Source organism: Athene cunicularia (assembly GCF_003259725.1).
Source record: "Athene cunicularia isolate RWA chromosome 3 unlocalized genomic scaffold, athCun1 chr3_part1, whole genome shotgun sequence".
NCBI classification, from domain to species: Eukaryota; Metazoa; Chordata; class Aves; order Strigiformes; family Strigidae; genus Athene; species Athene cunicularia.
In genome coordinates this window covers 113,984,168-113,997,453 of record NW_020799097.1, presented here as the reverse complement: position 1 = coordinate 113,997,453, position 13,286 = coordinate 113,984,168, and the positions used below count along the sequence as shown (strand labels likewise).

The following is a 13,286-nucleotide window of genomic DNA, read 5'->3' as shown; positions in this document are numbered from 1 at the left end:
TTTTCACAAAAAGAATATATAATCCACATAGAATTGCATCCAAGTAAGTTTTACAGGGAATTGGATTCAAGCAGGAATCCATCAGGCATTTTGCAAATCACAGCTAACACGATTAACTTACAGAAAATCTTTGCTCCCAAAACCATAATGTGTAGTCAGCAGCTAGTTTAAAATGTAATTTTATAAAATGCAATGCTGATTTATTATTTATTATATGGCTACAGTACTACAACCTCTCTTGTTCCTTAACAAATACAGCTGAAAAAAGAAAATCTGATATTCCAATAATTACCCACAGTAATAATGAGAAAAAAATTAATTGTGGCAGTGGATAAGCATTGAAAAATGCCTTGCTAAACACTGATGTGAACTGATTAACATTGCTAGGATGTTTCAACAATCAGAAAAAACAAGCATGATCGAATATTACTCTACCCATGTATAAACTGCAACTTTAAACTGTCCTCAGGCGCTCGCTCTCTTTTAAGGAAGGGCACAGAATAGTTTTTCTCTTTACTTTGCTGTTTCAGCTGAGGTAGGTCTTCTTTGTAAACCTGAAGAAAATTGTTAAAGTTAACTGCAAGTCTCCAGTTTTCTAAATATCTGTATATATGAAAGAAAGTGACTTTAAGTATTACGTTTAATACATGTTCATGTGATGTTTGGTAGTTATAACAGTGTGAGTCGCTGTTGCTTCCTACAGAACTTCATATAATAAAAGTTTTCCAGACAAGCAAGTCTTCTCCTGTGCGAGTAGCCCAGAACATGAGTCTGGAGTAGCAGCACCAGAGTGTATTTTTTCTAGAAGATTCTAGTGTCACTTGGTGAAAAGGAATTTCAATGCTGACTGGAAATCTTCAAGTATCTTTTAACTTCATATATGCTTCGTGTACATACTCAAAGCTGAACATAATGAATTAATTCTAATCTAGGATTGTGGTGAAATATACAATAACCAACAGCACTTAAGTGATTTGCCAATGTGTCTTGAATCCTGAAGTAGAATTACAGCTCTATAAATACACAAAATACTATACATTTAAATCTTTGAGAAATGCTGAAACTCCACAGAACTGCTAAAGAAGTCGGAAGTGTCTTCAAAGCCTGTCACTCGTATGTATTGTACTTTATCCTGAGTGTTCTCATCCATTTATTGACTGTTGCTCCTCAGTGAAGGCTCCCAATGAAACAGAACACAGGAGCATTATTTTCTAATGCATCTCAAAATCTAGAATCCTCTATACTGTTCTTCCGTAACATTAAAAAAAACCCCACCAAACCCAATTCTCAAGATTAATATTTTTGTTTCCGTGTTCCTTTGAAAATTATTTCCTTTAACAAAATGTGAAGTGCATCTTATGATTGGGGTTGTCTCACACTTCCCATATAAGATTCTATTTCAAGTTGCTTCTAGTTTCTTCATGCATTAACCTGCCTGGAACATTGCTGTTTTACTGCCTACAACTATTTTTTCACTTTTAGTTTTTAAACCCAGGCATCCTTTTTGACACACAGACAGAGTGGAGGAGGATACTGTCTAATTTGAATACAGATGGAAACTCAGGAGAAGGAGAGGAGGAGGAGGAGGAGGAGAGGACAAGCACTCCAGTGAGACTTGGAGTAGAAGAGAGGGGAGGGAGAAAATTTGAGAAACCTTCTGTGTCATTTGGCAAACGCAATCAATCTCTGTAATACAGAGGTAAAATAAGCTGCTGTCAGAAGGACCTGTGTAATTTATTGCAGAATCTAGAAAGTGAGGTGACAAGACAAAAGATGGTCCTTCCACACCGTAGAAAGCAGCTCTGTATCAGCCATTGAATCACTCAAACCAACTTGAACCAAGCTTAGGTATGCTTAGTACAAGTTCCCATTTCTGCTCTGAGGAAGTTCTGACCTTTCACTGCTGCAACTGATAAGGTGATGGGACAAGGTGACAAGTAATATTCTATTCACAATGACAACAGCTCCTGAAAATCAGGTCTCAGCTATTTTTAAACAGAAGTGAAAGTCAGACAACAGATAGCAAAATTTGATGTTATTGTTTCCTTTCCTTCAAAGCAAGGATAAGAGCACCCCCCCACATGACAAACTGTTACAAAGATCAGTGTTTGTAAAGCACTCAGTATCATGAACGGAATGGAAAGAACCACAAGGAAAATAATGCTTCCTTCACAGAAGAAGAATGAATGAAAAAAGAGCTAATAGTTTCTTGTTAGGTGAGAACTAAATATCCCCCACACCAAATGAAGTAGAACTCCTGCAGAAAAGTGTAATTATAATCCATGCACCTAAAAAGGGCAAACCAACATTTTATTGTGGCATTTTCTAAATTTCATGTGACTTTGTGACTTGAATAATGTTTTCTAATACAGTAGTGTGAGCGCAAATTGTTATGCTGCAGGTTAGGTGAAATCTCACATCAGGGAGCAGCAAGGTAAAACTGCTTTGTGAAAGAGGAGCCAAGAGCTGAGCATGGTGACGAGGCACAGAGAGGGGTGCAGCCCCCCTGTGCCCAAGTGACAAAGCATAAATCAGCACTGAAAGATCACTACTATTCCTAAAAAAAAAAATTTAAAAAAAAAACCAAACCAAACAAGCATGCAGTAAAGAACACTGAGTCCTTTTCTTCTTGCATGGAAGCAATCTATCTTCATTCATCTCAGAACATAGATGTACCGAAAATAGAAAAAACCATAAGCATATTAAGTGATTATTAAAGACCATTTTTGCTTGGTTCCCATAAACTAGGGCAATTTTAATTCTAAGGCATTGTTGTTCTTGGCAATAAAAAAAAGACACTGTCACAAATAAATGTATTACACAGGCTTCACACTCATCAAGAGAGTATTCTGATTTGAATGTGCAAAAGTCAGACAAAAACTCCATGAGCCATATTCTACAAATTGGGATTCTAAATTTGATAGCACCAAAAAGCCTTCTCTAAAATTTATCATGGGAATGGGAAGAGCAATATGGTCTCAATATGGTCTCACAAAATCTTGTTTAATTTTGTGCTTTTTAAGATATATTCTTTATTCTAACGTACAGTGGTATATACACTGATGGTTTTTTCTCCAAACCCTTTAAAATTGTCACCTCCAGCTAAAGTAAACTGTGTTTTTATGTATATTGCTTGCATAAACAGCTGAATGCTGTCAAAATAATCTTAAAGCAGTCTGATGAATTAGCTGCAAACTTCTTTTACTATTATTCACTGAATCGTCATAATAGTCAGATGATTGGCAAATGTGTTAATTTTTATTCACCTGGCGATCATAGTTGATTTGAGCTTCTTGCTCAATGTCAGAATCTAACTCTGGCACATCAGATAAATCTGAATCTGATTCTTCACTGTAGGAATCGACGCCACCCTCTGCATAAAAAAAAAATAAAAAATAAAACAACCCAAGCAACATTGAACACATCTAATCACAAGAAAATAAAAGATGATGGTTTTATATAATTTAGCTTATGCAAAAAGCAGTATTCAAGAATTTGTGAAAATCACATGGGCTGACTGAATGTGTCAGCTTCCATTTCTGTTTCTCCTGTTTCAATGCCTGGGGCAGGAAGGTGGCAGGCGGGTGGAGAATAACTGAGTAGTTCCTGGGACGTTTCCATCACCTGACAGAATACTGTTTTCTGAACAGGCTTTCGAGTGAAAACATACAGAAACGGTAAATAAAAACTTTCAGTCTGATCACTGTGTCTAAAAAGATTTGCTGTAACACAGGTATTTTACCAAATTGTGCAGGGACGGGGTGAATTTTGCCCTTTTGCTGCAGGGAATCCAATTTTTACACATCATGGATACAGAAAGAAAACAATTCTAAAGTATAGCTATCACAGATATATGTGAATTTACACTGGAAAGAAAATTAAACAACTTGTCTAGTCAGGCTTCTGAATGCAAGTTAGATGGCTCATTTTGAAAATCTGGCTTGATCTAGTAATCTCTCTCTAAATATACTTTTTCATAGGCTTTGACAAATACTACTCATGTATTCCTAAACATACAACACAGCAGACTGCAGAATATACCCTGCCTGAAATAAATGGCTCTCCATGAAAAGTAAAATGTCCCAAACATGCTGACTATATGTAATTCCAGGGAATTTTAATAGAAATATTCTGTGCCAATTCAACAAAAGCTTTTCCAACAGTGCTTCATTCTCTGTTGGTTTTATTTAATAAATAACTAATAAGAGCTCATTTTTACCTTGTGGAGATGTTTCAAGGATGCCGTTTGTTATCCCTTCTGGAATAAATCGCCACTGAAAAACAGAGTGATCAGCCCCTCCTGTACTTAAAACCCACTGAAAATCATGGGACCAACGGACGTTGGTTACATGTGCTGAATGGCCAACGTATTTTCTAAATTTAGCTCCTAAAAACCAAAAATAGAACTCTTAGTTAGAAGAAAAAAAAGTAACATTGTAGCCAGCCAATGAAGGTATCAGTTGCCCTCTGGGCTCAAACCACAGTTTTATGAAAACTGAAAACATAAAAACACCTACATGCCTCTTGATATTCTCATACTAATAGTAATTATTAAATAAAAATAAATGGCATAAAATAGAGAGATATAATGGCATAAAATAACAGCATAAAACAGACAGTGAAACCCTGCTGAAGTTTCTGAAATTGTTACTGGCATAAATTTGGACAAATTATAGTAGTGCATCTGGTGTTGATACAATTTTGATGTGATGTAAAGTCTCGCTGAATTAGTTTTGGAAAATGAAATATCATAATAAGCACAAGTTAAACTACACGTTCTCAAAACAAGTACATAAATATTGGCTGGAAATCACTGGATAGGGAGGGCTAAAGTCTCACCTTTATGTCCATTAATACTGACATGAATTGTGTATATTTCAAATTAGTGTGTGCACAAGAATCCAAAGCCACCATCAGAAAATATAAGGATATGGTATCCATATCCAAATACTGCATTCTTCAGAAAGAGAAAATACTATCTTACCTTTCTTTAGGCATGGAAATCTGAATAATTTAACCAGTCCAAAATCATCTCCAGTCACTAGCACTGAGCTGTTGTAATTTCCATCCACAGAGTTGACATCTGTAATGTTTGTGTACTTTGGCCAAATTCCATTCACTTCAGATCCTATCACACAGGTCCACGAGGCCCAGTGAATTCCTTTGATCTCATCTTTGCTAGTTAGATGCTTCCCAGCTGAAAATACACCAATGTTCAACCATTTGTTCTTCAGTAACTTCCATTTCTTTTCATCACATTTATCTGTGTATTCTTCTTGGGATTAGTCTTTTAGTCTCAAGGAATTATAAAGATTCACAGTTTTGCCTTAAATTAGTCTAATCTCACATTTGTGGTATTTGACCACAACACACATCTTACCAGTTCTAATGGAGCTGCACATAAACATGCTAAAAACATACAAAAGTGGAAAAACGTTAGATACTTATCTAAGTTCCAGTCAAGAAACTCCACTTGCTGATATACTATTTATATATTTTTTTTTATTATTCTTTCAAACCAACACTGACCTTTACTTGTTCACAACATGAGCCCCTTGTAAACTTACACGGCATCTTGTAGAACAGTCTCTCTCCCGCACCATCATTGGTTTGCAAGAATTTACTGTCCACAGACCAGTCAATATGAGTTATAAAACTAGAAGATTTGTTGCACTCTCCTATTTTTTTGTATCGCTGAGCCACCGCGTAGATATCCACTGGGCCATCATTAGACCCCACAGCGAGGTAAGAGCCATCTGGTGAGAATTTCATTTCATGGATTACTTCTTTCCGGTCTTTAATATGAACTACCTCTGTCATGTCTCTGCAAGAACCAACAGCCAAAACAGGAACTGTAAACTTGGGAACACGCAATCCACAAATATTTAAGACAAACATGGAGACAGATACACTGAAGGATTTGTAAGGCAAAAAGCATATTTCACCCCCAAAACCCCCTTTTTTGGGGGGGGAAGCTCCTGTTGCTTTCATGGGTTAGAAGCAGACTTTTACAGCAAAAGTTAGAAACAACTTTACCTGTCAATGATACTCTTCATTCTACCCACCTAAATTTAGCCATAAAATAGTTAGCTGTCTAAATTAGACTAGACTCAGTTTTTGTTTTAACCTAGGCAGTGGAAAAAGAGTTCCATCTGAAGAGCCATTACCCCGTCTCTCACAAGACCACGTTGAAATGGCCTTTGGGAGATAACCATTTCTCCATGTTGACTCTTTTGGGGAGACAGGCAAACAGTTGAGGTTAGAGGCTAACTATCAGACTGCTAGTTAGATGTGATTAATCCTGCATGCCATAACCTCTTAGCTATAGCACTGGGGGTTCCAGCACCACCACAACCCACCAGTGGGAAAACAGAGAAGTGACAATAACTTTCATGTGTCTTGGGGGGGGGGGGGGGGGGGGGAAAGACAGCTTTATAGTCTACTTTTCAAAAAAATATTCAATTCTTCCCTATCAAATTACATTTTATATAACGGCCTTTCCTATCAAACAAGGAACCTACTACTTTCCTATCAAACAAGGAACCTGCTACTGAATAAAGAGAGAATTTTTGCAAGTAGGATTCCCCAAATTCTTTGGCTATGAGAAAAGAATTTTTAAAAAAATATATGTCTAAAATATTCCCTTGAGTTGACTGAACAATGAGTCAAACCTTAGTGCCATTAATTTTGTATTTACAAAGACAATCCATACTGGATAAACATTCGGGCTGTAAGAAAATTTTGTGAAGAACAGTCTTCTGCAGATGCCACGCTTCTGTTATTTCCCATTTAAAGTTTTTGAAATATTTTTTCCCAATTTCTACTTTAATTAGTAACTGCTATAGCATCAAATTTACAAAAAGAACAAAATTTATTTAGAAAATAATAAATTTCATTAATATATCTTAAAAATGCCGATACACAGTACTGTTAAAAGCAGAGTCCTGAAAGGAGAAAAATCTGTAACTGAAGATAGAGATTTCTGGGACATGCTGATATACGAATGGAGAGATTAATATTATAGATCATCAGGATCATAAAAAACCTAACAGAATAATTTTGTTAGAAGTTTCTCTTAAAATGGTAAAGCTCCAAAATGTCAATAACAGTAGAAATTTTGTTGGGAAAATTCTTATTTATTCATAACCATTTTTTTCCTTCAAAAAGCGTTTTGAAAAAAAAAAAAAAAAAACAACCCAAAAATTCCTGTTCCTAGTTGTACCTTATTACTGACCAGTGGTACCACAACTGTTCCATAGTGGGAAATACCGCAGCTGAGAAGAGCAGCTAATTCCTTGGATTATTCCATAGATCCAGATCCTTCTTGGCCAAGAAAAAAAGAGAATAAATACTCATGTTGCTGAGTGCATGATTCAAAAAAAGCCAAGAAAACACAGTGCTCTTGTCCAGTCTGGTGGACGATGGGCTGCAGATTTGTTCCCCTCAGAAGATGTGTCACAGAAAAGGAACAGGCAGAGATGCAGTTGCACTCAGGGCCTTACACAAGGGCGCTGCCACTCTTTCAGGAATAATTTGTTTGGCTGTTTCACTCTACACCCAATGTTCTGTTTCACCTGCTTTTGTGTGCCTTCTGTAACAGCATTCCACACAGAAAATGCCTACTGCGTACGGTGCATTCGTGCAAAAAGAGGCTTCTCAGCTAATATGAAAAGTAGAATTCACAAATATCTTGCTTAAAGATGTCTTTCAATCACTGATTATTTTGCAGAGTATCTGTTCTTGTGTATGGCAAGAAATGACCTGTATGATCACGGAGATCTCTCTCAAAACTACGTTATCTCTGTTACGCCCATTTCTTTTTCACAAGGTATTTGTATAATTTCAGAATAAATAAAAAATGCCAAGCTTGAAAATCTTAAGTTTTACCAATGCTGTTACTAAGAGCTAACATTTTGAATTAAAGAAAGCATTGCTCCTCACTTCCAAACTACCTCCTTTTAAAACACCAAGTGGTGTTTTAAGCATACGCTCAATTTTTACTCTTTGTTTCTGATAAAATACCCAATGATTTTTAATTTTTATAGGAATAAGAGATTTAATATCACGATCCTGAGTTACTCGGAAAAAAAAAACCACTGAGGTGAGAAACTGATAAGATTTTCTTGTACCCCCCACTAACCTGAGAAGCAAGGTAAGACTTTCTCACCTCACTCGAAGAACAATGAAGGAGCCATCCTTCATCCCAAGCGCCAGCTGTGACCCATCAGGACTGAAAGACACGCTGCGCACCGCTTCCTCCATGTTACACCGAGCTATCAAGGCATGGTCGGCCAGACTCCACAACCTGCGTCAAAGGACATGGAAAGCAGTAGCGAATTTTTCTTCACTGCAAAACATTTCGATATCATCAAGAGGAAAAACACAAAGCCTAACTCCGTTGGTAGAGGATCATTGGCTTATCGATCTAGAAGAGGAAGAGGGTGTGCAATGACTGTCTGAAGCAGACAGTCACAGAACGGACATGGAGTTTTCTGACAGTGGCACTAAATGTCATGATAAATAATACTAAATGAAGCTTTCGGACACCTTCATGTGAGGTTCCAGCTTAAAATTTCTTTCAAAATAAAGGAGCCTTTACTGTTCCCAGTTCTGGCAGTCATGGCACCTCAGACCTGAATATATATCTGTGAGAGCAGAAGCGAAAACAGGGGGAAACTAAATTACATAATAATTTGGTGTTACCTCCAGACTTCACTTATCTGATATAACAGAATTCCCCTACGTGAATAATTAAAAAAAATCAGTTTCTGTAAACAGAGAGGGTCAGGGCAGATCAGTCCGAAATTTTCACTGAAAGTGAAAGCAATACTCAGAGAGCATAAACATTCCAACCATGGGGAAAGTTTTCTTGCCATAACCCTGAATGAACTAGTAGACAAAGCTGCATGACGATTTGCTCATTTACTTAATTTTAAATCAAAAGAATCATCAACAAATTATGCCATAAGATGGAGAAAAGCAAATAATGAACCTATATTTTTAAGAAGGAATGGAGGGAGCTTCCCAGATGACTGCACAAACAGATCTCATTAGTATGCAAGATTTAGAAACATTTCTAAACAAAAGAATAATTAAAAAGTATGGAAGAAAATACATTAAAGACCTCTTGAGCTAGAAAAATTGTCAGCAATACCCAACTATATTTTAAGGGCAGCGTTGCAAAATCTAACGCATCTGTAAAAGATTTATAAAATAGTAAAATATTTGACTAGTAGCATATGTGATTTTTGGCTAAACTCAAGAAAACAGCAATTTGCACAAGAACTGTAATGTGATACCGGATGATGTTTTATAGCAAGCTTTACAGAAAGAGACAATTAGGCTGGATGGAAGATACTACTGAGATTTCTAAGTACAAGCTTTGGAATAGTAACATTTAATACTTTCAAAGAAGACACAGGCACAAACGATGAGAATGCCAATGAGATTTGCTACAGACAGTGAGCCAGGAGGCTCTGTGAACCCAGAGATGGATTTATCATATTGGAAGAAAGGGGTTTCTTAATGATGAAACAAATAGACATGGAATGAAATTTAAGCCTGTACTTTTGGAGCCTTATGTCTAGCACTGTGCTGTAAGCCTGGAACAAGTGAAACCAGCAAAAAGAAGTAAGATCTCACACTATTTTCCAGTTTTAGAATGACTATGATCCATGAGTGAGCTGGGGACAGGAAAAAAGGAAATTTGCTCCTAAAATACATCCTGGGTGCTACCCCAGGAGGTACGCAAAAACAATAGCACAGTGACCTCATCTGTCATGTTCTTGACAAGTTATTTCAAGAAATCAGAATAAAACCAGGAACAGATGCAGTGAAAGATTATTAGGTTGATTAAGAGAATGAAGACTGTATCACATTAAAGAAGACCAAAAGAGTTTAACTTTTATACCTTAGTGAAACAAAGGCCAGGAAAGGATAGTATTGCTTCCAAAAATGCATCAGTGGGATAAACGTCAAAGGAGAAAAACTAATGCTGAAGGACCATGTTGGCACTACAACAAACAGCATAAACAGAACATTGAATATAGCCTGAATAGAAGGAAGTTTCTGACCACCCCAGCAGTAACACTAAGATACAGCCTTGGAGTAAAAAAAAAAAAAAAAAAAAGCGTTTGATAAATTTAGTAAAATGGTTATAGAATTTGACTGCCTTCATTGAGAAAGAAATCTTCTGGGCCTTGTGAGGCTAATGTTATTAGGATCAGTCTAGAATCAACAACCCTGACTGATGCTCGTTTCCTCTTAGGCTGAGAGAATTCAAGGATGATAAGGAACTTGAAAAGGCTTCTCTGGGAAAATAATGGCAAGTACCATTTCCTGGTGAAAAAAAAAAAAAATGGATGTGGGATGCTAAAACTGTTTTCAAAGACAAAACAGAAGTAGTCAAGAGGCGAGATGCTTAGCAGCCTTGCTAGGGAGAAGCTATGAGCCCAGTACAATAAAGAATGAACCAGAAAGGATTTGGAAAGATTTCAAAGGAAACACCAGAGTAAAATTTAACTCCAAAATGTTGGTTTCACATGGATCACTTTGACCAATACATTAAAGTGTAATGGCAATACACAGCAGTGCAAGCAGAGTGATTCAGTTTTCTTTTTTAAAAAAAGCCCTTTTCAAATTAATGAAAGGGTAATTCCAAGTATGAGCTTTTTAATTTTCTAACAGGAAAAAAAAAAAAAAGCATTTTGCATACATACAGGCATTTGTACATGCAAGTGACAAAAGCCTGGCTTTGCTTATGAAAACAGAAAGTGTCTTTTCTGGAAAAATACTTCTGCAGGTTGTTTTTGGAAAAGCCAGATAAATAAACTATTTCTCTATAAAAAGTGTATATATTTTCAAATAAGGCCAAGACATGTGTTCACCATTCTTTGGCAGCTTTGCTATGCATTCGTTTAAATGAATGAGTTTTAAAACACCCAAACAGGCTCATGAAACATCATTATATTAGTCAATATTCCAGTCTTGTCTGTAATATCCCCGACAGGTGAGTTTATTTATTGGAGCACGTAGTGACTGCAGCCTCCCAAGAGGCTGACTAGCAACCACTTCATTTGCAGAAAAAGCCACAGCTCACGCCAGAAGCTTTACCACTGCTTTGGTTTCCTTCAATCGGCAGAACGACGCTCACACACACACAAAAAATCTGAGCTATAAATATTCACATGGATTCATATAAAACCAGGTTATCAATCTCCTTATAAATGCAGGAGTACAGAAAGAGATCCTTCAAGAGGACAGGCAGCAGAGCGGGGACATTCTGCCAGAAGAGCAGCTCGTGGGGTTCCTGTGGCAAGACGTCCCAACGCGACAGGCAGACACGTGTGAGCTCCGCTGAACAAAAGCAATCAATAACGTGGTATGTCTCTTAGAGTTCAGATGAGCACGGTGTTTCTGTCCTGTTCCTGCTGTAGAAGACAGGAAGCAGGCAGCTTTGCCAGCTAACACGCTTTTGAAGTTTAAACCGTAGGAAACCTGTCCTTGGCTAGAGCCTTCTCCCAGCTCTGTGAGGGAAAATCTACAGTTATTCCCTGTCACTCTACAGTGGACCTTTTCACCTAGACATCTCATTTGAGAAAAGAATCTGGCCCATTAAACACTTTTATCTGTAAAACAATTTAGAGTAGATTATATAGCTGCTCTTCTCAAAATAATGTCATAATCCAATATTAAGAAAATTTCCACAATGAACAGCAATACAGAAACAGTCCCGTCAATACAATTTAATTATTAAAAAAAAAGAAAGGTAACAAAATCCCTTTGTGTACTTTTTTATCTTATTGAAGATATTTATATATTTGAACGGAATTCCTCACATAAAGCCATAGTATATAAAAAAATACCACTATCTGAGCAATCAATCCCGTTATCTAATGACTAAGCAGCCAAACAGATGTATGATGTAGGGCAGTAAAGTACCTGCAATGTTAACAAACGCACGTTTTACAGAAGGGCAATGTTCAAAGGCATCAGTAATATAAGAACAATAACAACTGTGAGAGTCCCTCTGATTCAGCCTTTCTGTGCACAAAGAGCATACTTGCACCGTCTCTCGCAAAGGGGCAGAAGTGTGTTCAAGCACACTTTGAGTCAGCAGTCCACCGTCCAAAGCCAGAGCTGAATTACATCCCAAACAAGAGGTGAGTCCAAGACAGTAAATCCCAAATTTTAGCAAGGCTTCTTAGCCTGAGGGCAGCACAGAGCTAATCCCAGTTTTGCAGCTCTTGCTCCAGACCTGGCTTGCATCCTACTAGAATGCAGGCAGTGTGAATTTGTGCCTGTCTGTAAAACTGTACAGATAAACTGAAGCAGAAGAGACTATTCACGGGTTTTACAAAGTGAAAGAAATAAGACTAATGTGTAGGAAACATGTAGATAACAGGACTGTAGTGAACAACCAGCAGTTCTGTAAGTTTCCCACTTCGGATTTTAATGATGGTTAGAAAGAGATGAGGGATGACAGAAATAGTGAAGCAGTACAAGTAGAAAGATAGAAAGGAAAGGGAAAAAGAAATTCCAACTGACCAGCAAGCTTCAAGACAGAGGTGAAACATAATGTGGAATCTAAAGGAGCATAAATTAGAAGCCACACATATAGTAGAAGACTGATTGGCCTGTTGAAATATGGCCAAACGGTAGAACCCACGTATATGTTTCTGAAATAATTTGACTAGTAGTCCATGAAAACTTGACAGTAAAGTCTTACTAAGCACATTAAAAATGTTTAGGTTTTTTTTCAGAGACATCAATTTGCCAAATGTTAACAGGGACAGGAAAAGGAACATCCTTGACTTTGAGACAATTACACACAAATAGCTGTATGAAATTTCAATTCTCTGCTACAGAGCTCTGAGGTACAAGTGCTACAACAAAACAGCTGGAAGACCTTTCTCACTGGGGTACACCAGTGCATTTTCATTAATCTCATTTTCTGGCATTTTAAATGAATTTGGTTTAGATGAGATTTTCTAAACACTCAAGGCTGGGGCAGACACCTGATGTGTAAAACATAGGTCAAAAGTATTTAGGTTTCAGGTTTGTTGCATGTTATTTACAGAAGAGAAGAATGAGGTGACTATTCTCCACTTACATACCTATACCTGCTGTTAATCGTTAGTAAACAATTAGTACTTAAAGCAGAGTATATAAATTCAGCACGTTTTGAACACAGATTCTGATTACTTTTACATGATGCATGGAGCCCAAATAAGGAGGCTGAAGAGAAAAACCAAAGCTGCTAAGAAAAACATGGACAGCCCCCCCCC

The 13,286-nt window shown here is 37.1% G+C and overlaps 1 protein-coding gene across 6 annotated transcripts in view; it reads right to left on the bottom strand.

Moving 5' to 3' along the window:
• The window catches only part of EML6 (echinoderm microtubule associated protein like 6), a 118,642-nt gene that overhangs the window by 48,081 nt on the left and 57,275 nt on the right, over window positions 1–13,286 (bottom strand). For all 6 annotated transcript variants that reach the window (XM_026845303.1, XM_026845305.1, XM_026845304.1 and 3 more), the window contains exons 8-13: window positions 8,168–8,305; window positions 5,568–5,824; window positions 4,985–5,197; window positions 4,220–4,387; window positions 3,267–3,373; window positions 436–554 (exon numbers count right to left, since the gene is read on the bottom strand). In XM_026845303.1, coding sequence (XP_026701104.1) covers window positions 436–554; window positions 3,267–3,373; window positions 4,220–4,387; window positions 4,985–5,197; window positions 5,568–5,824; window positions 8,168–8,305 — 1,002 coding nt within the window. The remainder of the gene's footprint in view (window positions 1–435; window positions 555–3,266; window positions 3,374–4,219; window positions 4,388–4,984; window positions 5,198–5,567; window positions 5,825–8,167; window positions 8,306–13,286) is intronic.